Source organism: Trichechus manatus, unplaced genomic scaffold, assembly GCF_000243295.1.
Source record: "Trichechus manatus latirostris isolate Lorelei unplaced genomic scaffold, TriManLat1.0 scaffold00044, whole genome shotgun sequence".
NCBI classification, from domain to species: domain Eukaryota; kingdom Metazoa; phylum Chordata; class Mammalia; order Sirenia; family Trichechidae; genus Trichechus; species Trichechus manatus.
Window position 1 is genome coordinate 9,990,201 of NW_004443980.1, and position 27,110 is coordinate 10,017,310.

Sequence of the window (27,110 nt, forward strand, 5' to 3'; positions counted from 1 at the left end):
CGAGTATGGGGGAAAAGAGATGTTACTATGAAAACTAGGTTGAATGCTTTGGTAAGACCTGATATAAAGGTGAGTTGCTTAAAAAAAAAAAAAAAACCTGTCAAATTAGATATGGGTGAGATAACTGCCAAAGACCAAGGGAAAAGCACAAAGTCAGGAAGGATTATACATTCATACTGTTTCACAGTGTCTAAATTCTTGCTCCTTTTAAAAGAAACCAAAATTAAAAATCTTAACCAAATTACAGTTTAATTATTAAAAAAAAAAAGAGAGAGAGAGAAAGCAAATGTTCAATCGGCATCCCATACTCGTCCTACATGTATACTGGTGACTTAACGCACATTTAAGGTTTAAGATAAAATATTTAAGGTATGAAGAAATGTATATTGATACCACTTTTTATGACTCCCTACTTTTAATCTAACTGATCAACTACTGATCCTTCCACATGGTCCATGTGGGATTCTACTGGACAAAGTGGAACATTTGTTAAGGGTTGTAAGAGGAGACAGAGAGTATTAGGATCAAAAAGGAGAAGAAAAAAAGAGATTATCTCCAGCTGGGGATCAAGAAGAGTTATGTAGAGAAAGCAAAAATAAAGGTGCTAAAATGTTATCTGTGCTGGATAGACCTTGAAAAGAGGTAAGATTTAGACTGGGAGAAGAGGGGGCTGTCACTGATGGTGGTACGAACAGTCTGAGCAATAGCTTTTGGTTCTTTCTCTCCCTCTGGAACTAGAGTTTTCAACTAAGGAGTCACACTGGAAATCAGTGGAAGGGCATGTTCATGGCAGCACTCGAGAGAAGGTGCTTAAGCTCATACTACTGAAGGCCTGCTTTTCCTAAAGCTTAGTCGTTTGTTCTTTGGATTCTGAGAAATATTCTAGTATCCTAAATTCTTCCGCTACCTCTTTTTAAAATATTTTGCTAGATTAGCTTGCTTATTGGTTTCTGCTACTTGCAAACAAAAGAGTATGAACACATGTCTTTGGTGTTGATATTTTATTTATCTATATTCTGTCACCCAGTTCCCTGCTAACTGAAAGGTTAGCAGTTTGAGCCCACCAGCAGCTCTGCAGGAGAAAGACCTGGCAATCTGCTTCTATAAAGATTATAGCCTGCTATACAAAGAGCCCTGGTGGCGCAGTGGTTAAGAGCTATGGCTGCTAACCAAAAGTTCGGCAGTTTGAATCCACCAGTCGCTCCTTGGAAACCCTATGTCGCAGTTTTACTCTGATCTACAGGGTCAGTATGAATCAGAATCGACTTGATGGCAATGGGTTTGGTTTCTTTTTGTTTTTTGGTATACAAAGAAAGGAGTCCTGGTGGCACAGTTGTTAAGAGCTTGGCTGTTAATCAAAAGGCTGGCAGTTCAAATCCACCAGCTGCTCCTTGGAAACCCTATGGGGCAGTTCTACTTTGTCCTGTCGGGTCGCTATGAGCCAGAATCGACTCAATGGCAATGGATTTGGTTTTTTTCTGGTTTATACCAAGAAAACTACAAAACACTACTGCAAGAAACCAAAAGAGATCTACATAAATTGAAAAACATACTATTGCTCATGATAGGAAGACTCAACATTGTGAAAATGTCAATCTACCCAAAGTGATCTACAGATATCAAGCAATCCCAATCAAATACTGACAGCATTCTTTAACGAGAAAGAAGAACTAATAACCAACTTTACATGAAAAGGAAAGAGGTCCCAGATAAGCAAAGCAGATTGAAGAAAAAAGAACAAAATAGGAGGCCTCACACTACCTGATCTAAGAATCTACTATACAGCCAAGGTAGTCAAAACAGCCTGGTACTGGTACAACAACAGACACACAGACTAACGGAATTGAATCGAGAACTCAGATGTAAATCCATCCGCCTATGGTCAGCTGATTTTTGACAAGGGCCGAAAGTCCATTAAATGGGGAAAAGATAGTCTTTTTAACAAAGGTGCTGGCAAAACCCATGTCCATCTGTAAAAAATAATGAAACAGGAACCATACCTTACACCATGCACAAAAACTAACTCAAAACGGATCAAAGGCCTAAACATGAAACTCAAAACAATAAAGATAATGGAAGAAAAAATAGGGACAACACTAGGGGGCCTAATATATGGCATAAACAGAATACAAACCATAACTAAAAATACACAAACACCAGAAGATCAGCTAGATAACTGGGAGCACCTAAAAATTAAACACTTATGCTCATCAAAAGACTTCACCAAAAGAATAAAATGACAACCTACAGACTGGGAAAAAAACTTTGGCTATGACATATCCGACGAAGGTCTATATCTACAATCTACAGAACACTTCAACACCTCAACTACAAAAAGACAAACAACCCAATTAAAAAATGGGCAAAGGATATGAATAGACACTTCACCAAAGAAGACATTCAGGTGGCTAATGGACACATGACGAAATGTTCACAATCATCAGCCATTAGAGAAATGCAAACCAAAACTACAATGAGATACTATCTCACCCCAACTACTGGCACGAATTAAAAAACAGAAAATAACAAACGTTGAAGAGGTTGCAGTGAGATTAGAACTCTTATCACTGCTGGTTGGAACATAAAATGGAACAACCACTATGGAAAATAAAATGGGGCTTCCTTAAAAAGCTAGAAATAAAAAAATACCATATGATCCACCAATCCCACTCTTAGGAATATATCCTAGAGAAATAAAAGCCGTCACACGAATAGACATATGCACATCCATGTTCACTGCAGCATTAATCACAACAGCAAAATGATGGAAACAACCGAAGTGCCCATCAACAGAAGAATGGATAAACAAATTATAGTACATACACACAAAGGAATGCTACGTAATGATAAAGAACAATGATGAACCCATAAAACATCTCACAACATGGATGAATCTGGAGGGCATTATGCTGAGGGAAATAAGTCAATCACAAAAGGACAAATATTGTATGAGATCACTGTTATAAAAACTCAAGATACCTAGATAGTAGACAAGTGTTAACTGTGGTAAAGGGAAAGACAACACACAATATAGGGGAAGTCAGCACAACCTGACCAAGGCAAAGTCATAGAAGCTTCCTAGACACATTCAAACACTTTGAGGGACTGAGTTACTGGGGCTGAGGCCTAGGGACCATGGTCTCGGGGACATCTAAGCCAACTGGCATAACACAGTTCATGAAGCAAATGTTCTACATCCTACTTTGGTGGGTAATGTCTGGGGTCTTAAAAGCTTACAAGCAGCCATCTAAGACATCTGTTGGTCTCATCCCGTCCAGAGCAAAGGAAAATGAAGAAACCACAGACACAAGGAAAATGTTAGCCCAAACGACTAATGGACCATATGAATCACAGATTCCACCAGCCTGAGCCTAGAACTAGAAGGTACCTGGCTATTACCACCGACTGCTCTGAAAGGGGTCACAACAGAGGGTCCCAGACAAAGCAGAAGAAAATGTAAAACAAAACTGAAATTCACAAAAAAAGATCAGACTTACTGGTCTCACAGAGACTGGAGGAAACCTCTAGACTGTGGCCCTTGGACACCCTGCTAACTCAGAACTGAAGCCACCCCCAAGTTCACTTTTCAGCCAAAGATTAGCCAGGCCTATAAAACAAACAATAACATATGGTGAGAAACATTCTTCTTAGTTCAATAAAGCATATGAGACCAAATGGGCAACACCTGCCTAAAAGCAGCCGCAAAGGCAGGAAGGGACAGGAAAACTGGACAAATGGACACGGGGAACCTGGGGTGGAAAGGGGGACAGTGCTGACACACTGTGAGGATAGCAACCAATGTCACAAAACAATTTGTGTATACATTTTTAAATAAGAAACTAATCTGCACCATAAACTTTCACCTAAAGCACAATTTAAAAAAAAGAGAGAGAAATTATAGCCTAGAAAACCCTATAGGGCAGTTCCACTCTGTCACGTGGGGTCACTATGAGTTGAAATTTAATCAATGGCACCTAACAACAACAGTTCCAGAAAATATTTGAGAGAAATTTTTAAAGGGTAAGTACACAAAGCATAGTCAATAAAATTAAAGGCTTCTAGTTCTGATTCTGTCACTAAAGAGCGGTGTTACTTTGGGAAAGTCACTTCATATCTCTGGACCTCAGCATCTATATATTAAAGTTACTGGAATCTCTGAGATCTCTTCCAGTTCTCATGTCTCATGATTCTACCTATAACTCAGACTTATGGTTTCTTGGAAGAACGATAATAAAATGTGTAGAAGGTGCCTAATATACGTACACCTGCTCTAAGCTGGGTTGTCCAACTCAATATCTCTCAACTCTGTGTTGAGGAACTGAAGAGAAATAACCCATGACAGTTTCACAGTTAAGGGCATCCCCAGTTTGAACAAGCTAAAGTAGTAAGTAGGCAGAAGGGTGCTTATTAGCATTAGCATGTAAGTAATGAGATTAGGTATGTAAGGAAGTTATTAGGCATCAGGAAGTTATGGGCATTCATTTCCACAAGACTACTCTGGATCAGCTGAATGTGGAGGCTTTTAAGAGCACTTGCAAGTCAAGTTAAAACACAGGCCAGTGGGCTAGGAACCAAGATTTTGGACTGATCTTTGAGACTTCTGAAGCTACCGTCCTGCCTCTTACATCACTCCTGTGTCTACCCTATCTGGAAAAGGACTGAAGGAATATTTTCACGGAGCAAGTGCATTTAAAGGGTAAATAATTTTTAATACTCGTTTCTTCTCATTTAAAATATTTTCGTAGCAAATCTTTGCCTGTCATTCTCAGGGTGATGCCTATTAATACAAGCCACTAGGCATCTAAACAAACCAGTTAGGCAGAGCTGCTATAGCTATTTATTAAGAAGGTGATCCTTACTCTACTAAAATTTATGAGCTGACATTCTGGTCTCTATTTAATCCTCAGGAGTTTAAAAGATCATGCTCAGATTTCAGTAAACTACAGAGTCAGCATTTGAATATTTACCTCAAAGGCAACAAACAAGTACTCATAAAAATATTCTCAAGAGCTCTATCTGCTTATGTAACATGTTTCAAATTATGTGTATGTCTAGTACACTGAGAATTACCAATTATAAATCAAATACTGAAACAAAAATCTGAGGAGTAGACTAAGAACTAAGAAATCTCAATTTCCTCACCCACAGTACTGCTCTTTAACTTCTCCCCTGTCTTCTCTTCACCTTTAAAATAGCTCGTTACAGCAATGTGATTAAAGCAACAAGAGCATGTTTCTGTTATGTTTATGGATTAAACTTTTCTTGTGGTAGGGAACATACTGAAATATATTATAGCTTTAATTAAGAGGGTCCTTTCTGGCAATGGATGTGTTTTATGCAGTAGTAAAAGAGAACACAGATTCCAACGTAGGAAAACAAGGAGGAAGCAAGAGTCAAAGGCTAGTTCCTCAAATAGCTACCAGACTTGTTCGGAGGACTATGTGCACATAGAATGAAATAACCAGAGTGTCTGAGAATAACAAGACTGCTTGACCAGGAGTAGAAAGAACAGATAGGGAATAGAAAGGTATGCTCAAGTAAAAAATCAAAAGATGAAGGCTTTAACTGTATGAAGGAGTTTGGATTGTTCCATCAGCCTACAGATGCCATGATCAAAGAAATAACCTAGTAAGTGAGCAAAGGTTTTAAAAACAAAAATTTGTATGTTTTTAAAACAAATATCTGTATAATGTTTTAATATTTACAAAGCAATTTTATAAGTTATCATTCCACCTATATTTCAGACTACAGTCTCCTTTTTGTTTGTTACATCACAAACATAAATAATCAATATAAAAACTTCCTAAACACAGATGAGGACATCATGTGGTAGAAACAGATATAATCCATACTCCCAAAGCTGCTTTCAAAAATAAGAGCTAAATAAAACCCAGAAATAAAATACGGCTTTATAAAAAACAAAGCGATGCTGTGTTACAATAATAAAAGGAAAGGGACAGGGAAATCATAGTTCTCCAAGTTTGTTTTAGTCAGACCCTCATTCAAGGGTACTATTCCGCTTTAGCTGCTGCACTTGAAATTGGAGGGAATTCAAAAACAACAGCAAAAGTGATTATGTAAACAGACACAAAACAAATCCTTCCAGGAAAGATTAAGTTTCCCGGAGAACAGACTTACACTATAGTCAAATAGTGCCAAATACTGTACTAGACGTGATGAGGGGTACAAAGGAAGAAAAATACAGACATCTGCACTTAGGAAGACTGCAGTATAGTTGAGGGAGACAATATAAATGAAATACTTACAGACAACCAGATGGTACATATTTTTCAATCAATTTAATATGATTCAAGTTTTCTATGATTTCATCCTCAGTAACTCTTGTTCTCTTTACCACGTTTAATTAGTAATAGTGTCATACCACACATTAGTTTAGTTCTTTATCATTTCAAGGTTCTTTGATATTAAGTGATTCTCACAACTACAGGGTAGAAATTAAGTCCCCACCATTAAGAACACCTCTGAGATAAGTCTTCTTACCTGCGTTCATCAGTTTCTTTAATATGGTGGTCCTTCAACTCTGGTTGATCATTGAACCACCTGCGGAGCTTTTCAAAAAATACTAACACCCTGGACCCACTCCTAGGGATTCTGCTTTAATTGGATTGTGTGGGGAGGATATAGTGGTATTTTTATAACCTGCTTAAATGATTCTAGTATGCAGTCTGGGTTGAGAACTGCAGCCCATATACATCCATCCCATCCATCCCATCCATCCCATCCACCCATCCCTCTATCTATCCCTCTATCTATCCCTCTCAATTTTATTTTTTGGTAATGTAGGGGAATAGCTCTGAGTTGCTCAAATATTTCATCGATTCTAAGACACCATCAATTGTATATTCACCATTATTTTATGTACCACTAAGAAAGACAAAATACTGCCATTGAACTATAATAAGCCAAAGATTTTAAGACCTAATTTCAAAAATGTCAAATGTGGAAAATGTGCAATATGATAGACTGCTCCACCCCTAATTTACAATCACTCTACTCTCTGTGGGTAAAAACCCGCATTTGTTCCTATGGACCATCATATCCTGTCCTGTTATTCATACCCCCTTTTTCCTTCCCCCGCCCCATTCTATCACTAAAGACACAAGAGAAAAGGAGGAAGGAACAGAAGGAACAGTGGTAGGGGACAACATTTGGGAGCAGAGACCCTCTTTGGTCACGGATACTCACAACAATATCACCTTTACAAGAGTTTCAAAGTCATGTCCCTCATTTTGAGACTGTAGGTAATGTTTTTTTCTTAAATTAAAATATCTGCTTTCCAAAGAGAAGCTAAAATTCCAATTTGCCAAATAGCACTATAAATACGAGTTCTGTACAACAATATAATTTCAATGTTCATTTGACGGCCCATAGAAGTGCTTTGCTCATCAGGTTACAATAAAATTTTCCATGAATAAAAATGCATAAAACATACTTTACGAAAACTCATTTTTAAAATGTAAGGTATGATTTCTGCTCATAAAACTATAAAACACAGGTTTCCTTGAAACACTCATCTCCCATAGTATATTTAAAGTATGAATTAATATGATTTATAAATTGTTTTCAAGATTACCTCTGTAGCAAATAACACGTGGAATGGAATTTTACCTGAACTTCTCACTTTTTTACATTAACTGCCATTGTTATTTGTGCTCCTTTTGCTCTATTCTTTTGTATACTCTCCAAATAGGGCTAAATATCTGCCAATGTAGCAAAGTTCCCTGGGATTCTTTGAAGACTCAACTGAGCAGTGCAAAAGGTTTACAAGGATGTACATCTGACTGGAATTCCATATCCACAGGATCGTCCTGCCAAGAGTTACACCCAGTGAGTCCTAGGCAGATTTATGCACTCTAACTAGTTTGTGAGATACTGTGGTAAATGAGTTAAATAAGTTAGCTGTACAGTAGCTGTGTTAGTATAATACCAGGACCAGGCAACACTTAATAAAGACAAATTTCACATTTCAAAATAAAAGTAAAGTTTTGACATTCAAGTAGAATTAGATTAACACGGAAAAAAATTCTTGATTCTTAAAATATGTCAACACACTATACTGTGTAATTTACTTTTTAACATGCAAAAAGAAGCTAAAGTAAAACATAGCTGAACATCAAAATGAATGTTTCTCACATTCAGTGCTATCAACAGGATGTTATGAAGAAGCAAGGAGTCCCTGGGTGGTACAAACGGTTAAATGCTCAGATACTAACTGAAAGGTTGGACGTTCAAATACACCCAGAAGTGCATCAGAAGAAAGGTCTGGTGATCTACTTCTGAAAGATCACAGACACTGAAAACCCTATGGAGCACAGTCTACTCTGAAACACATGGGGTCACCGTGAGTCGGAATCGACTCAACAGGTGTGCTTTTTTTGGTTTATGAACAAGTAAGCCACACATTAAAAAAGAGAAACTTCAGCTTTGTGAAAAGTATAGGGAGGTCTAGGCAAAGAGGAATGAGAAGGGCATGAATGTCAGATGTCCAAAGGTTAGCCAATTTTTGGAAATAGAAAAGGTAAATATATCATCATGAGTTAGGTAGATGGGTATCAAATTCAAGTGTGGAAGAAAGTCATAGATCAAAAAACTTGAAAAAAAATGTGGGGAAGTCTAGGGCAGAAATACAGAATCGCTTCAGAAGATCAGCATAGAAAAATACAGGTGAAAACAACCAAAAAGATCTGGTAGAGGTGGAGAATGTGGATACGGAATACATTAAAGGTAGCTCCAAGACTATCCCTTTTCCTTGAAAAGAAGTGTTTGAATTTCATAGAAGAGTGATCTGTTGTATCTCCCGACCAGGAAAAGCACCTTCCTGCTGAGGTTCCACTTCTTTCCATGGCATGGGAATTATCACTGGCATATAAATGGGGCAATCATAATGATGACAATGATCTCATTTCCCATCAGCAATTGGTAGAAAAGATGGTAATTTCTCCCACTGGCCTGGAATAAATTCTGCCTAATGTAGATGGTAGAAGATAGCAATACCTCATACTGGAAAGTTTTGCCAGGATTTGGGAGCAATGGACCTAATTAACTACAGAATATACTCAGCCAAGGACTTGACAATGGCATTGTTCAGAATTCTCTGAGTTGCCTAAAGAGTCCTTTTTATGCATAATTAAAGATGTCTAACATAGGGTGATCTAACTCTAATGACAGGACCCCTCTCTTGCAAAATTCTGTATCTTTCTGCTTACATGAAGTTTGATGAAGTCCTCGAGTCTAGAGGTCAAATGGTTGTAGGTGAGCTTATCTTCGACCTGTGGGTTAAGCCTTTCTGCTGCAACCACTGAACTGATTAATTCAAGTTTGTATCTGCAGTAAGGTAGAGAAATATGGCCATATAAACCACAGATGTTTCCCTTGGTCTAGATACTCAAGCACCATTTTTACAGTTTCAGGGCTGTGTTAAAGGAGCCCTAGTGGTGCAATGGTTAAGCTTTTGGCTACTAATGGAAAGGCTGGCAGTTCGAACTCACCAGCCACACCACGGGAGAAAGACCTGGCGATCTGTTTCTGTAAAGACTGCAGCCAAGAAAACCCTGTGGGGCAGTTCTACTCTGTCACAAGGGGTCGCTATGAGTCCAAATTGACTCGATGGCACCCAACACCAATAATAGGGCTGTGTTGACCTGATCAGCAGATACATATAAACATAGAACAGACTAAAAAGAAGACAATCTGGCTTTCTCCTAAGGGCAATGGGCAGCAATGATCAACAAACCCCTGTAATGTCCGTGCATTGCAACCATCTTGCTTTGATGGGGGGTAAGATGGGTCCCATTTTTCATTAAGACTGCAAGTTGGGGGCAACGGAATACATAAAAGTCCTATGGGTTCATATCAGCTTCTGGTCAGGCACTAAGACTAGGCTTCAGTTACACGATTATTGCGAGGTCATGAGTAGCAAACAAATCATACGTATCAGGTGTACAGAAGCCAAGAACACCAGAGTGAGGTCTAGAGTGAGAAAAAGTGATCAAGGGTTAGAGGCACATGATAGGGTGGTTCCGAGTCTGTCAAGGCAAACTGGCAGAAAAAAAGAACATGCATCAGCAGTTTTGAAAACTGGACAGCAGAAACCAGACGTGAGTGAGTTAGCAAGTGTAAGGCAGCTCAGGAGTGATGGCTGAACAAGTCTGCTGTCCCATTTGTAGCAGTACAGCCTCCCCTCCTACCTCCCTTCCCATACCATGGAGGCCCATCCTCTAGTAGCACTAACGCCAGGGCTTCTGCAAGAAGGCATCTGCAAACAGGAAACATCAAGTGTGAGGAAGGAGACCCAATGTTACACAGTATTCAACTTCATCACTTTATTTAAACATGCCAAGAAAATTACAGCACTGTCACCATCACTATATAGTTATGTTGTATTGATTATGTCCCATAAAATTCATTAAAAGAGGCTGATTTGTAAATGAAATTGTTATGCCTTAGTTCATTTTGCTATTACTGGGAACTACTATGTGCAGTGGCTCCCTGCAATGGGAATATAAGAATTTCATGAATACATTTCCAGAGTACCAAACAACAAAAAGCCTACTCAGTATTTCTTTAAAAGCCGTATCTATAGAAAAGACTTGATTCCCCCCAAAAACAAAATCAATACACATGAGATTGTTAGAATACAAGGACAGACTTTAAAATGATGCAGGACTGAGGGGAAGCTGTAGTCTGAGTGTTGGCTTTGTCATTAACAAGCTATAAAGTACTAGACACAACACTAAACTTCATCTTTGGTAAAATGAGGAGGTTGAATTTCATGGTCTCAGCAAAAATTCAGTTCTACAGATTTTATAACTTAGTTTTCTAGGTCAATTTCAATGGACTTTTGATAATCTCAATGATCCATAAATGTTAAATTCAAAATCTGCTACAGTTACAGATACAATTTTTTTATATCTGAAGAAAATATAACATTGTTTAAAGAAAATAAAAGGTAGGCATTTTCAGAAAAAGCTGTCCCAATATTTCTACCAACGTGCAGTTAAATAATTAAAAAATACTTTTGATGCCATACGAGTATAAATCAATTTGATATAAAACCTAAAAGTCTAACTCAAAGAACAATGTAGTTCCTCAGGATACTTCAGCAGACAGACTAGTCCAATAACAGTGTGTTGGAGATGGCATTCACATTTCTTACCACTGGGCCTTTAAATTCTAGAAGTGAAAGCTCAGACCCCTAAAATGCTTTGGAAGGCAAGTTACAGAGGACGGGGGGAAAAGAAAGAGGAAAACATCATGCTCACACTGTTCAGCTCCCAGGATTTTTTTAAAAAAAGAGTTAACCACAACTTAACCAAGATCCCATTCTATACTCAGTATTTTAAATCTTCATCTCCGTCTTCTCTTCCCAAGACACACACAGTTAGAGAATTTTCTATAACAGTCCAAGCTTTTGTTTAGCAATGAAGCAGGTTTAGAGTGAAATAAGAACACTCAAGCTTATGAATTTTCCATAGGAAATCTTAACAACAACAAAAAAAGTAAATGATTATTGCAAATCCTTTCTGCTTGACGTTTTACCTTTAGGGTTAAAAAAATAAAAGAACCTTTTGTTCAAGGACATTAAGAAACCTTTTCCTCCCTTACTAAAGATCCCAAAATCAGAATCACATGCAAATCCAATCAAATTCAAGTGCTGTGTCAGGTTTAAATATTCGTATTTGGGTCTCAAAAATAACTACACCACTGTGAAATGTGTGACTTTTTACAGGAGAGAACATCCTATGTCCCTAGTTGCTTTCTCCTTAGGCAATCCATTAATGATTTACTACGTTTTTAAAAAATGATACTAATTCAATATACATTATTTTCCAAAAAATAACAGTATTATTCAATATTAAGCATGCCTGATTAAAAATAGTTTAAAAGGTATTTGATATGGATTTAGCTGGAGAATTAAACATTTCTAACTGCTTAACAGCAAGAAGAAATTCAATTTATTCTGAATAACTTTCATTACTTCAAAGTATATGAAAATCCTTTTACAACAAATCTCTTCCCTGATACAGTTAAATGCAAATGAATCTTTTTCCTGTCTTACTCCAGAAAGCTCCTGCATACATAGCTGACACGCCACCTACTGCAAAACCCAGCTGACAACGCAGGCGATGCTGCCAGCATTTCCATTCCATCACCAAGCTGGGACTGAATAAAGGCGTGTTTGTGTGGTAGTGTTTCTTTTTAAAAAATCTCAAAGCCAAGAGGAACAAGCTGCAACAGCATCTTCAAAAATGGAGCGTAAAATAAATAGAAGAGAAAAAGAAAAGGAGTATGAAGGGAAACACAACAGCACGGAAGATGTTAACCAAGGAAAGAACTGCAAATCCACACTGATGACCCTCAACGTTGGTGGATATTTATACATTACTCAAAAGCAAACACTGACCAAGTACCCAGATACTTTTCTTGAAGGTATAGTAAATGGAAAAATCCTCTGTCCGTTTGATGCTGATGGTCATTATTTCATAGACAGGGATGGGCTCCTCTTCAGGCATGTCCTCAACTTCCTACGAAATGGAGAACTTCTACTGCCTGAAGGGTTTCGAGAAAATCAACTTCTCGCACAAGAAGCAGAATTCTTTCAGCTCAAGGGACTGGCGGAAGAAGTGAAATCCAGGTGGGAAAAAGAACAGCTAACACCCAGAGAGACTACTTTCTTGGAAATAACAGATAACCATGATCGCTCACAAGGACTGAGAATCTTCTGTAATGCTCCTGATTTCATATCAAAAATAAAATCTCGCATTGTTCTGGTGTCCAAAAGCAGGCTGGATGGATTTCCGGAGGAGTTTTCAATATCGTCTAATATCATTCAATTTAAATACTTCATAAAGTCTGAAAATGGCACTCGACTTGTACTGAAGGAAGACAACACCTTTGTGTGCACCCTGGAAACTCTTAAGTTTGAAGCTATCATGATGGCTTTAAAGTGTGGTTTTAGACTGCTGACCAGCCTGGACTGTTCTAAAGGGTCAATTGTTCACAGTGATGCACTTCATTTTATCAAGTAATTACCTGTGTCGAACAAAGCAACAAGCATGCAGCCAGCGAGCTTAGGATAACCGCAGCATCAAAGGCATCCCAAACAACGTGCCCAGCTAGCTCTGTACTACAGAGCCCTGCTGCTAATCAATTACTGTGAGCTAACGGTATGTAAATTCTGTCGCTAATGATGCCCTTCTTTGGGTGGTCCTGCTGTGAGACTGGTACATCTAAAATGAAAACAATGATCTTCTACATACTGTGAATAAAGACTGGATGCTTTTGCTATTTGTTTATTTTTCCTTAAGCTGTCTTTCAATCAGAATGTCCTGGGTACTTGCATAATGATCAAGCATGTACATTATCTATCGTTCATTTAAGTAAACAGTAAAATATTTTAAGGGGCTGTAAGATTTAACATCCTTTTCTACTTATGGCAAATATCACAAAGATACTGAACTGGTAAGATTAACCATTGAGAGTAAACACATGTACAGATCTACTAACACAGAACTACAGTGAAACAAAATGAGACTGTAAGAAGGTATTACAGCTACTGATTTAATTTTTAATGACAGGTACCAAAAGCTTATTTCTTGTATTTCATACTAGAATTATAGCTGAATTGATATTTTGCTGAAAATTCCTAGAAAACTGTTGGATGACAATAAAAAGAAAAAAAAGGCACTGCTAGCTTCTTTGCTTGTATTAGTAATTTTAACAAAAAGTTAAACATGTCACCTTAGAAACAAATAATATCACTCGATGATTTCACACAGTATTTTATGCACTGATATAGTCAACCACAGGTTACAGTGACCCTGGCTGGTCTGGGAAGGTAAACAAATCAGCAAATTCATTTATTTGCAGGCTGAGCTCCAACACAGCATAGGTAACTTAGTCTCAGAGGGGTACTGTGATGTTAGAATAATAAACAAGTTGATTTTCAGTATCACCCTAAATATCTGTTCGTTTTTTTCAAGGTCAAAAATATTAAATGAATATCATTAAACATTATTCTTGTAAAAGAACTTTACTGATTATTTTCAGTACCTATCTGATAGTAAACCTTAGGCTTTTATTAATTTCTTTACTTTGTGTTAAATAAGAAGTTATTTTATTAAGTTTTATATATTACTGCCTCAAAGAAATAATACAGTAACTCAAAGAAATAATACAGCGTGACTGCACTTTTTTCTTCTCCAAGAGCAGCTAAACCATTTGAAGCCAAGAGCAAATTATATCTCAAATTTGCTTCTTCAAAATGAAACATTAAAATGGGTGCCGAAATCTTGATTTTAATAAACTTCAACAAAAGAGTTCTGAAAATCTCAACTGAGGTTACACAGTTAAATTAGTGTATATATATATCAAGTTTGATTACATATAAAAGCTTAGAATCAATGAGTAAAGCTAGCATTCATCACCAGAACTATAACTGACTTCTAGTTACAACATCTAAGGCGATAAAAAAGTTGGCAGTACACACTGAAAGAACCCTTTTAAAAGCTACTTGTACAAAAGGTCTTTAAAAATCCACATTAAAATCCACTTAAAAAAAAACTACACACCAACTTCATAATCTTCTATGTATACCAAGAAAAAAATGTTTTCTCCTAAAACATCAAATTATCTCTTATGTACTTTAAAATGACTTAATCAGGATTTAAAGGAATTATGAATACAGGAAAAAACAGTAAAATGTATTTTAGCAGTCACTACAACTGAACTGTTCATATACCTCTCCAGCTTATGAGCTGGCTCTTCCTTGGCATTTGGACTTTGATAATGAAAAAAATAGCAGTGATTTAATGTCAAAGCAAGGTCTTCTCTAACGAGATTTCATTCCATAATAAAAACAGCCCTGACATATGTTTTTATAGGAGACATAGCTAAACAAATCCCCTTAGAGGTATTACAAATAAAGTTTTTGCATCAAGTCACAAAAAGACAATTTAACTCTTATTACAAAATTATTATTACTGGAAAACACTATTTAAAGAAATCTTTGGATCATTTTTATGTATATCTCTAAAAAATCATATCAAGATAGATTTAATTCCTTTTCAAGCCTTTGATAACTCACACTATCCTAAAGCAACTGAACAATCTAAAGAAAATATGATTACATTGATTACTCTTGTGTAACTTTTTACAAATGACCATTTTTAAATTCAAAATTACTTACACTCGGACTATGTGGATTTACAAATTAAGTGCCTAAATACTGTTATAAGTGTAGAGAAAATATCTAGCTTTTAATTTTACTATTTTCTAAAAATACTTAGAAATAGCTTCCTTCAGAAAACTCAAGAAATCACACAATATACCAGCTATAAGTCGGAGTGAAGCTGTCGAAATATTTTTGTTTGTAGTCACTGAAGAATTTCTTCCTCAAATCTTTTCCTCAAAAATAAACACTGCTCCAAAGAATAAACCACAAAATAACTCTCTATCTTCTCTGTTCAGAAGAAAGGTAATTTTTAAAAAAAGGCTGCTAGAGTTGCCATGAGCCAAACATATATGCTCCTGTATTTGGAATTATCCCACACAATGATTCTAGCACTGTCCTTAAAATGTGAAAAATAAAAATGTTTATGGTTTTTACTACATTTTTAAAAATTTATATGGCAGGGTGGAGAACAAGAAACGTTTCAAGTAATACAAGGAAGATTACTGTCCCAGACTGAAGATGGTGATACTGAATAATCTTAGTGTTGTTTTTTTTTTTAAAGAAAATTACTTGTACTCAAATGCTATTTTAAGACAATAAACAGTAACATTTATTAAGTGTTTTACTACATGCCAGATGCTGTGATATACCAGATACTAAAGATATGCATTATCTCAATTAATCCTTACAATGACCTTAAGAGAGGTACTAGTATTCTTTTCTTTTTACAGATGAAGAAACAGAGACTTAAAAGTTTAAGTAATCTGCCCAAGATCACCCAGCTAGTAAAAGGTGGAAGTAAGATTTGAAACCCAGGTCTGCCAGTTCTGAAGCCAGCAGGGTTTTGCAGACCATTTACATCTCAAACACCTAAACCTGGCACAAAACAGGCATTCACAAAGCAGGTCTTGAATACAGAATCCCAAAATATAGGTTTGCCTCACCTGATACAATCTCACAATTCAAGTATTCCTAAAATATTAAGTGGAAATTGAATTCTGGAAAAGCAGATAGTATTTTTAAATGCTGTAACATGCCATTTAAAAAACATGAAATGAATCATCTCAGAAAAGTAAAGAATATCTGAAAGCTGTCAATCAGTAAATTTAGATTTTCACATATCAGGCTTGCTGAAAGGGCTTAACTTTTTATGACTTGTACAATCCAAAAGTGACATGAGAAAAACTATGGCACAGTTAAACAGGCTGGGCTCTGGAGTCAGACCTAGGTTCCAATTCCATTAACTTCCAATTCCTGGCTATATGACCTTAAATTACACAAGACCCTCAACTTCTGACCTTCAAAATCCTTATAATAAAATGGGGATAATGATGAGATTACTTGACAGGGCTTTGTAAGGTTGAAATTAAATCTAGAATTGTATGTAAAGTACCTCAGCCATCACAGACTTTTAGTAAGCATTGGCTATTATTCTACCTCACTACTTTTCTAGCATTAAGAGTATCTTCACCATACAACCATGCAACAATAGGCACAAAAGTACTCATTTACATTAGTTAGGCTTTCTACTTAGACATGAAAAGAACTGAGAACTTTAAACAAATGCATGCTAATATTGCCACGAAATACTATGATACAAAAAATATATTTTAAATTGCTACAGGCAAACACTGCTTGCATTTGTATTAGTTTAAAAACGCTACATAACGAGTTTCTTGGGACTTTTATATTCTAGTTTCATGTACAAAATCTACAGCAACAAAATCATCACTACAGCTGTTTTATCACCAATTCGAAATCAATTAGGAGTAATATATCTGGGTAACGAAGTCTTAAAGATACCACTAATATGTTATGATTAAGTGCCTTAAACTGCAATGATGTCAGTCAAGGTTAAAATTACAGCATCTGAATCATAATTACTCTTGCTAATAAAGCAGCAATGTAATATGGACTATCCAAAACAGCATGTAACTTAGAAATTATTTGTATTCAGCTCTGAAATATATAATGGCTTCTTCTATGGCAGACTTATCTTCCTAATCATATTCTGCCTAAGCTAATATTAAAATTAATTTGCTTCTACGAACACCAGAGAATGGCAATGAAGGAAAGTATGCCGGGAAGAGGGAAATATCTAAGATGAAATTCAAAAATTACCTAAAATAATTTATAAAGAAGTGATTGTATTCCTGCTTCTTCTCTTGACAAAAATGCACAATGGTTCAAGAGTTTCTATGAATTGAAAATCAGATATAAATATCATAAGCCGTTATAAATGACCTATGTTTAATTAATTTTTTCCAAAACATAAAGAAAGTATAATGTTAATAAGCATTTTGTATATAAATTACTGAAACTCTAATTTTATTTCAATCACTAGTTGTTTTAGAAAAATATACTGAATTGGACATTAAAGTATGAGACAATTACAATATGCTTCTTTATTACATGTCTTAAAAACTTGTTTCCTAGCAAAAAATATAACACAGTTAACCTAACAGCATGACAGGTTTTTTTTCCTTTTTTTTTCCCAAACCCAGGATTCCAAAACTTTCAGGTATTTAAAAGTAAATTTTAATAGTAATTTTTTTTTTTTTAAAGATCTCAATTTTAAAAAATTTTTGGAATCACAGGTGAGGCAGGTAACGAATTTGGGGGAGAGGGGGACGACAATGAGAGCACAGCCCAACATTCAAAAGTAATTTTGATTGCTGTCCTCAAGGATGTTTGGCACATATTTTCCTACATCACTAAAATATAAAATTGAGCAAATCTACTGATTATTACTTAATTGCACCCCACTAATTTTACTTCACTGTAACAGATACTTACTAATTTTAAAGTTCTTAAGAAATGCTGAATGATACTTTCATCTCAGTGGTTGTTTGAATTTGATAACCTTCTATGACTTAATGTGGTTCTACAAAGAACTAGACCATCTAGCATTTTTAGTACTTTAAGGATCATATCACTTGATGAATTTTTATTTATAATTGTTTTTAAAAACATTAAAAACAAGTATACATGTAAACACCCATGATCTTATCATTCTAACAAAACTATTTTGATTTTTGTATATTTTTTCCTAGATGCTAGGCATGTATATGGAGCCCTGGTGGCACACTGGTTAAGCATCAGGCTACTAACCAAAAGTCAGCAGTTTGAATCCACCAGCCGCTCCTTGGAAATCCTCTGCGGCAGTTCTACTCTGCCCTGAGGGTTCCTGTGAGTCCAACTGACTTGACAGCAGTGGGGTTGGTTTTTTGGTTTTATCCACGTATTAGATATTCATATACAGGTACATACAGAGTCCCTGGGTGGCGCAAAAGGTTAAGCAAGCGCTTGACTACTAGCCTAAAGGTTTGGACCCACCCAGAGGCACCTCGGAAGGCAGGCCAGGCGATCTGCTTCTGAGAAGTCACAGCCTTGAACACCCTACGGGGAGCACCTCTACTCTGCACACATGGGGAATCGACTCAACAGCAACTGACAACAACAACATTCATGTATATATTTTTAAGAAATCCCTATAAAAAGAAAAGGGAAAGACAGTACATAGTTGTGCAAGGAAATAATTATTAATAAAAGATCTAAAAATCATAGGTGAATGATTTTTAAAACAATAAAAATAAAAAATGCAATAAGCCTTTACAATATGTACATGTCTGTTACATTCCAGCTGAAAAATAACATCTGAGATTCAGTATTTAAAAATTCAGCTACCTTAAAAGCTGGAAAGTAGGCTATACTGGTTCCAAGTTATATTTCCCTCCCTTCTTCTTTGGTTTTAATCAAAATTTGGATTATGTGAATATAAAGCAGATTGTTCTTAAGAAGAGGCAAGAAAAAGGATGTTCCACTATATCTCTCTTGCTATTATAGAACAAGGTATTATTACATACATGGTAAAATTCACTATAACATGGGTATATAGAAAAACAAAATTGTGCTTATATAAAACATATACAAATTTGGCAGTTAACACTGAGTTGTTTAGCAAAACAAAAGGCTACCTATTAAGTAAAATCATTCCCAATCCTCATTCTGCATCATCCTAAGACTTTCCATTTAACTGAAGAGTGTAATAAAAATTTTCAAGTAGAATTAATTTTAATTCACTTTATCTTTGTTTAAATGAATCTGTACCATACAGTGGTTTTTTTGGTTCAAAGGCAGTAGAAAAGAAAAGCAGTTGAAGATTTCAAAATCAAAGTAAAAACAAACTGTATCAACTCCACCTATGACGAGAATTACTAATAAAGTAAAAAAGCTGAAACCACTTCTATAAAGACTAATGGTTTTCCAACAAGGGAGCAGCAACCACCTACCTATCTCTTCCCTTCAAAGAAATCATCTCTGGTTGCCTCTGTAAATTTTAGGTATTGTCATGTTTTAAAAGATTACTTCCCCTGGGAAAGAATGTGAATGAATCATAAAGAGCCCGAGGAAGTGGGAAGTCCTGGAAATCAGGCCCTTGTGCAGAAGAGATAATGAAAATACCTGGCATTTGCTGAGGTGTTACTACGTATCAGGTACTGTACTGCTTACTTTCACATGCTGTTATCTCCTTGAAAGCTCACAACAGTCTCATGATGTGGCGAAAGAGGCTGCCTGTTATTTCCTCAGTACCCATGCTCCCCTTCTTTGTTAGCAACTGAACCCTGATTTGGGGTGTCAACTGTACCCAACTAAAAACCTGGATTTCCCAGTGTTCTGTGTCTGCTACGTGTGGCCAAGTTACCAAGTTCTGACCAGTGGAATATAAGCAGAACTTCTAAAGTGTGACTTTTGGTATGCTCCTCTGAAGGTTTACAAAGCTGGCTGAGCTCTCTAGCCTTCCCCTCTCGCCTCCATTCTGCTGCTTGGGATGTAGATATGATGGTTATAACTGCAGCAGGCACTCTGGATCACGCAGAGGGCTGCTGGTGACCATGAAACTGCCAAATCAGACCTGGACTTAACTCAAGACTTCCTGTACAAGAGAGACAAATGTTTTTAAGTCACTGATATTTTAGTCTGTCTGCTATGCATACTTAGTCCTAACTGACAAAGGTAGGTACTACTAGAAACTTTATTTTACAGATGAGGAAACAGAGAACCAGAGAAGTTAAGCAACTTGCCCACAGTCACACAGCTAGTAAGCAGCCTCCAAAGTGCCGAGTTCTTCACTACTGTGTGCTACTACCTTCAGACAAGACACGAGGAACTCAGTGAGAGACTCAACAGAAGTCAAAAGCCTTGAAAAATGGGCAAGATATTATTGAAGAAAGGGTGTCATCTCCATTCATTAGACTAAGCCAAGACTCTAGCTTAAAATAAGGAAAGAAGTCAAAGTTAACCAAAAGGGAATCCAGCCTGCTTGGTAAGTATGCTGCAAGAAAAAAATAGGACAGACAATCCATTTCTAAGAGGTGTGGGGCCACAAGCACAGAAGGGAAAAGGAGTGACTGACAGATCAGTTGAGCCAGGAAAGGAGCCTCTGTAAATCAGGTCAATTTTCCTCATTCAGGTCCAGAATCAGAATCAGGTCCAGAATTAGACTGAGCATCCCTTTAAATCCAGAATAATAGCTAACAACAGGGAATAACCACCACTGATTTCTAAAAGTGAACTAAAAATTCTTTTCACGGGAACATCTAAGAAAAATAGAGTATCTTTAAGCAAATGGGGTGGTGGTTGTTGTGTGCCATCAAGTCGACTCCAACTCACAGGGACACTATAGGACAGAGTAGAACCGCCCCATAGGGTTTCCTAAGCTGTAACCTTTACTGGAACAAATCACCAGGTCTTTTCTCCTGCAGAGCGAATGACTGGTTCGAACCATCGATCTTTCAGTTAGCAGTCAAGCACTTAATCGCTGTGTCACCAGGGATAGGAGGTATTTATTTTATACATTGATTAAACAAAGGAACAAATTTACAGATTTCTGAAATATAGTGAACTTCTACACTGTCCCTCTGTTTTGAGGTGTAGGAAGAGTATGAGGGTAGAGGGAGAAGGAAAAATCCTCTTCTGATTCCCTACATTATCAAAAAAATACTTAAGATCAAAAAGCATCTTGTATCCTCTGTTTCAAAGTTTACAGTCTAAACTTTAGGACAGAGTAAGCTAAGAAAACTGGGGAAAGAGAAACCTAGACTGGAAAAATGAATTGGTGAAAGCTGGTAGGTGTCAGACATGGCTGGTTTCTTAGAAACAGTAAGGTATGAATGGAGAAAGGGTTCTACATAAGGAGCTAACTTCAGACCAGGGTAGGGGCCTGAGGCTTCAACCAGCAGGGCAGCCATTGGTTCCCTAAGTAACAAGCATTATTATCTCCAATTTTCCAAACTAATAACCATGTGATAAAGCAATTCAAACAAAATTAAACATTTTTGCCTATGTCAACAGAAGCATCAAGAAAAAATACGTCTAGATTTTTACACATAAGCTAAAATAGTGGGGTACTGATGCTAAAGCTCACATACTTATTTTTAAATATCAGGGAAAAAGTAACCCAAAGGACACTTCTCGGTGAGTTTTTCTGGTTATATACACCTAATTCGATGACCCCTTAAAGGCAACACCCAGTCATCCACAGGTTAATAGATTTATTTTACCTTTTCTTCTAAAAATACACTAATTATTTTTGTATTATGCAGCTTTATAGGATAAAATGTAAAGCTGTTGTTGCTTAAAACCTATTTTACACACCCACCTGGCAGGCAAATTATAAATCATCAGCAGACTCAAACACGAGAATACATGTAAAAGAGTCCACTGGTAAGAAAGAGTATTTTGAAAATTGGCAAACTAATAAATGGAAGATGTCAAGTAAGACTAATATAGTTAAATAGCCCAGAATGCTGCCTTGGAAACTAGGCATCCTTTAGCTTCTAGACACCTATAGTGTATTAAATAACCAAGTAGGATAAGGATTGATATTTTTATTCCAAAGCACTCAAGGAAGATGCCTGATAACCTAGTTCTCATCAATCTTTTATAAAATCAAATACAGATTTATAGGATCAATGGCCAAACCAAACCAAACTCGCCGCCGTCAAGTCGATTCCAACTCATAGCGACCCTACAGGACAGAGTAGAACTGCCCCATAGGGTTTCCAAGGAGCACCTGGTGGATTTGAACTGCTGACCTTTTGGTTAGCAGCCAGAGCTCTTAACCACTATGCCACCAGGGTTTCCAGGACCAATGGCAGTATTTGGTAGATCTTTGTGGACTGAACCTATATCTAACTAAAGCTGCCAAAAATATCTTCTGCTTGGCTTCACATTAATGGTAGATAGATTTCTCTTAAATCTTATTGTAACGTGGTACAGTCCAAAGTATTTCACTGTCCTATACCCATATTTTAAAAATACGTTTACACCGGCCACTTATTTAACACTGTCTTTGAAGTCAAAGACCCTTAACTGCAAGTCTATTTACCCATCTCTTCAAAATTCTAGCTCCCACCACTATGAGCTTAGATTATACATGTAGAAGATTAAAAAAAGAATTTAAAAAACAGAACAACAAAAAATGAGAATAAAATGTCACTAATGTTTATTGAGCACTTAACTCACATCAGACACTTTGCTAAACATTTCTGTTATTGCCACGTCTAATTTACGAACGGGAAACTGAGGCTTTAAGTCTAAGGTCTTTGAATTTTGTAGTGAGAGATTGAGGGGGGTCAGCAGTCAGGTTCCAGAGGCTACTTTCAACTACAACAACATACATCTGTTGACCTGAATTCTCCCTCTAACTTTGAAAAATAGAAAACTGGTTTTTCTTCTCCGTCTTTGAAAAACAATGTTCATCAAACAACTTTTCTGATTCAGAGGTAAAGTGCTTAGCCCCCGCTGAAAACTGTTTTTAAGAATATTACATATGTTTATATATAAATAATTGACAGGTTTAAAACACTCTTAGCTATTTGTTTAAGGTTCCCCAAAGGATCTCTCTTGGTCAAGCTTTTATACTCTAATTTATTTAATAACAATATCTTTCCTTAAAACTACTGTGAATAAGAAAATTAATAAATTCTAAGCTGCCATTAGTTGAAATGCATGATCCTTTCCTTGTAGAAAGGACAAGGACACTTTCCTTGTCACTGAGAAGAAAGGGAGGTGTATGGAGAGAAGTGATACCATGATACCTGAATAGGACTTTTGTTTTTCGATGACTATATATGGTAAGGACCACTGAAGAGATTGGCAATTTACCAGTATAAAAATATACCTCTTTTAAAGAAAAGTTCATGTTTTCTGCATGTCACTATACCCTTCTGAAGAAAACATTAAGACATACACTTTAATCAATTCAATTAATTGAATAAATATAGTTTGTTAAAGCAACCAATTAGTGCAATTTAAATAATTAGTCAAGTATAAGCCTATAGAAATAACAGTACAATCATTCTGCTACAAACACACAGAGCTAGAGAAAAATAAAATGACCAAACATGTTTTACATGACAGAAACCATACTGACCAAATTAAATCAGAGCTTTATATTAAGACAAAATTATGTGCTTGTTAAAAATTAGATTTCAGCATCAAAGGAAATAAAGACAGGAAGTGTGGTGAACAAAGCAAAAGGAAAGGAAAGTATGGTTCAATAAGTAAATCTATTCTTCAACAAGAATATTCTGAGCCAGCTCAAAACAAACATTTATTAATAGCCTAGAACTCTGCTTTGAAGAATAAAAGGAAGATATATATCTTTCACACACACATATTTTACAAACATGTATCTACACATGTATGTAAAAAATATGTAAATATATATACATTAGATGGATACAAAAATATTATATACATATATATCTAAGATAGACACAAAATACTGAGTCTAAAGTATAGAATAAAATTCTGCAATGGAACCGAAGAGTATGCATATTTTGTTTAAAAACAAAAAACACCTATGAACCCTTTTCGGAAAAAATAAGGGATGCAATGATGAAATCTAGACAATGAAGAGATGAATGAAAATAAGCAATTCAGGAACAGGATAGCATGATCAAAAGACTGGAAAAAAGTACAAATCTATTTACAATTAATACTAAGGTGAAACAGCAGGGGAATTAGTTGCAGAACAGAATGTTAATCCGTAAAGCTCTCACACACTAAAAACATAACCAATAAAAAAAGACAAATTGTGTTTGGAGGAATATAATTTCCTAATTCTTCATAACAGAAAATCTACAGGTTGCAAAAAAATGAAACATGGCATAAAAAAAAAAAAAAAAAGACAATATAATGGTTCTAATCCCTAATTCCCCCCTTCTACATCTTTAGAGGGAATCCTTGCGAATTTCTATATCTCATGGAAAAGAAGTATTTATCTAATATACATCAATTCTTATTCAGTTTCTTTTTCTTCTGTTACTTCAAGTAAATTAATTATACCTGTTCCTACAATGGTGGACTAAGTAAGTTATTTGGAGCAAATCTCCCACTGAAAACAACTATAAAAACTGGATAAGATCTCAAAAGTATCAACAAAAGACCACAAATGAATAAGGAATTGTTGTCCTTGTCAGATGCTGTTGAGTCCATTTTGACTTACAGCAACACGCAGAACTGCCCCCACAGGGTTTTCTTGGCTGTAATCATAATGGAAGCAGATCACCAGGGTCTTTCTCCTACAGAGCAGCTGGGTGGTTTTGAACTGCCAACCTTTTGGTTAGTAGCCGAGAACATGACTGCTGCACCACTACGGCTCCTTCTCCAAAACCTAGGGGACTCTAAGTACTAATCACAAATACATCCTGTGTATTCAGTATTTCCAAGGTCCCTCACCACAACATATTCTACAACTCTCAAGTATAGGCTATGAAAAGAGCGATGATGAGAGGATGTCTCTTTTAGACCAAAATATCCCGGGAAGGAAATAAGACGGCCATGATTATTTTACATTAAGTTTAAAAATCTAAAAATAATTTCCTCTTGTTTATGAATTTAACATGATTAAAATTTGAATTTTCTTGAAGCAAAAACAAATCTTACATTCAAATTTGTCTCTCCACTGAAGCTGACAGTATCAGCTAGAAAAATTCTTCAGTCATGATAACAATAGCAGCATTTGGGAAATTTAATGCATAAAGTGTCTTAAATAAATGAGGAAAATCCACTCTTGAAACATAATCTTCTTTTTAACAACAAAATAAATCCAGAATACAGTCCCTGAAAATAATTTAGTTACATATTCATGTGTTTATTAATAATACTAAAAAAGTATCAAAAAAGACCACAAATTAATAAGGAATTGTCGTTGTCAGATGCTGCTGAGTCCATTTTGACTCATAGCGACCCCATGTGACAGAGCAGAACTGCTCCATAGGGTTTTCTAGGCTGTAATCTTTACGGGGGCAGATCACCGGGGTCTTTATCCTGAAGAGCCATTATTTTCCCAAAATATAGGGAAAACAAGACTCCCTGAGGTCATGTGCCAATACAGGGAACATGAGACCCTCTGTTTTGACAGCTTCACAAGGCAAGGGGTCAGGAATCAGAGCCCAGAGACTGCACAAAGTGGGAAGTCTAAAAGAGTTCCTTACCACAGAAAATTAAAATCCCAAAGGACTATACCCTTGGGGGGAAGGTAAATATGAAGTGGAAAAACCCCTGATGAATTATAACCAGGGTGACCATGAGTCCTAGTTTGCCTGGGACAGTCCGAGAATCCTAGCACACTTAAAAATAGTGCTGCTTTTTACTTTCAATGTGGAAGAAAGATGTGGCAGTTGGCTTCTGTAACGATTATAGCCTTGGAAACCATACGGGCAGTTCTACTCTATCGTACAGGGTCGCTATGAGTTGCAATCGACTCAACAGCAATGAGTTTGGGTTTTTAACTTTCAAAAATGTTCCAGCTTGGAAAGTAAATTACATGGTCACCCTAACAAACTGAGCTATCCTAACAAAGAAATTTCAAACCCTGAACGTGGTTTAATGTGGCTGCGGCAGATTATCTCCAAAGACAACTACCAACAATTCTTCCTATCCCTGCACTCGCAGGCTGCTACTCTTATCAAGGGGCCCTGGTGGCGCAGTGGTTAAGAGGTGAGGCTGCTAATTAAACAGCTGGCAGTTCGAATCCAACAGCTGTTCCTAGGAAACCCTATGGGGTAGTTCTATTCTGTCCTATAGGATCGCTATGAGTCAGAATTGACAGCAACAGGTTTAGTTTTCTGGTTTAGTCCCATCACAAGGTGGAGTCTATATCCTCTCCCCTTGAATCTGGGCTGGCTTTGTGACTTGCTTTGACCAAGTAACTGCAGCTGAAGTGATGATGTACTAGTTCCAGGCTTAGCTCTTAGACCTGGCAGCCTCTGGGTCTCTTGGAAATCAGCCACCACATAAAGAAGTTTGGGCTAGATCACTGAATGATGAGAGAGCCCTAGAGACAGGCCACACAGAGGCAACTAAGATGCCCCCAGCCAGTACAGAGCCAACTTTTTAGACAATGAGGCAGTCTCGGACACACTGCATGCACTCTAGCTGAGCGTCGAGCTGAATGCAGATGCAGGAGTGACTGAAACCGAAATCACGTGGAGCAGAACTCCCACCTTAGTTCAGCCAACCCACAGAACCATGGGAATAATGCATCATTGTAGTTTTTAAGCCTGCAAGTTTTGGGGTGATTTGTTATACAGCAATAAAGTACTGAAACAGTGGATCAGGACTGGTAGAGATCCCAAGTGCCTGGTGAAGCAAATGTAAATCCTGTCGAGCAAAGATCTTTTACTGGAAGCCACAAGTTATTCGTACAAATTATTTTACAAATATAATGTCTAACACACAACCAAGAAACTAGATTCCTAAACTAAGTACCAGCAAAAGCATCAACAACAAAAATACATTAAAAGACTTCAGAAACTAAAATTTTCAGATGCAGACGAGAAAACAACTGGATGGTGTTTAAAGAAATAAAAATGGTCTGGAAAATATCTGTAGGAAAAATTGTTGT

The 27,110-nt window shown here is 36.6% G+C and overlaps 2 protein-coding genes across 3 annotated transcripts in view; one reads left to right on the top strand and one right to left on the bottom strand.

The window, feature by feature from the left end:
• The window catches only part of GTF2F2 (general transcription factor IIF subunit 2), a 181,408-nt gene that overhangs the window by 78,722 nt on the left and 75,576 nt on the right, over positions 1 to 27,110 (bottom strand). The window lies entirely within an intron of this gene.
• On the top strand, positions 9,564 to 13,970 carry KCTD4 (potassium channel tetramerization domain containing 4). Its single transcript, XM_004376599.3, has one exon. It carries the CDS (start codon positions 12,270 to 12,272, stop codon positions 13,047 to 13,049), a length of 780 nt encoding a protein of 259 aa, XP_004376656.1. The 5' UTR covers positions 9,564 to 12,269; the 3' UTR covers positions 13,050 to 13,970.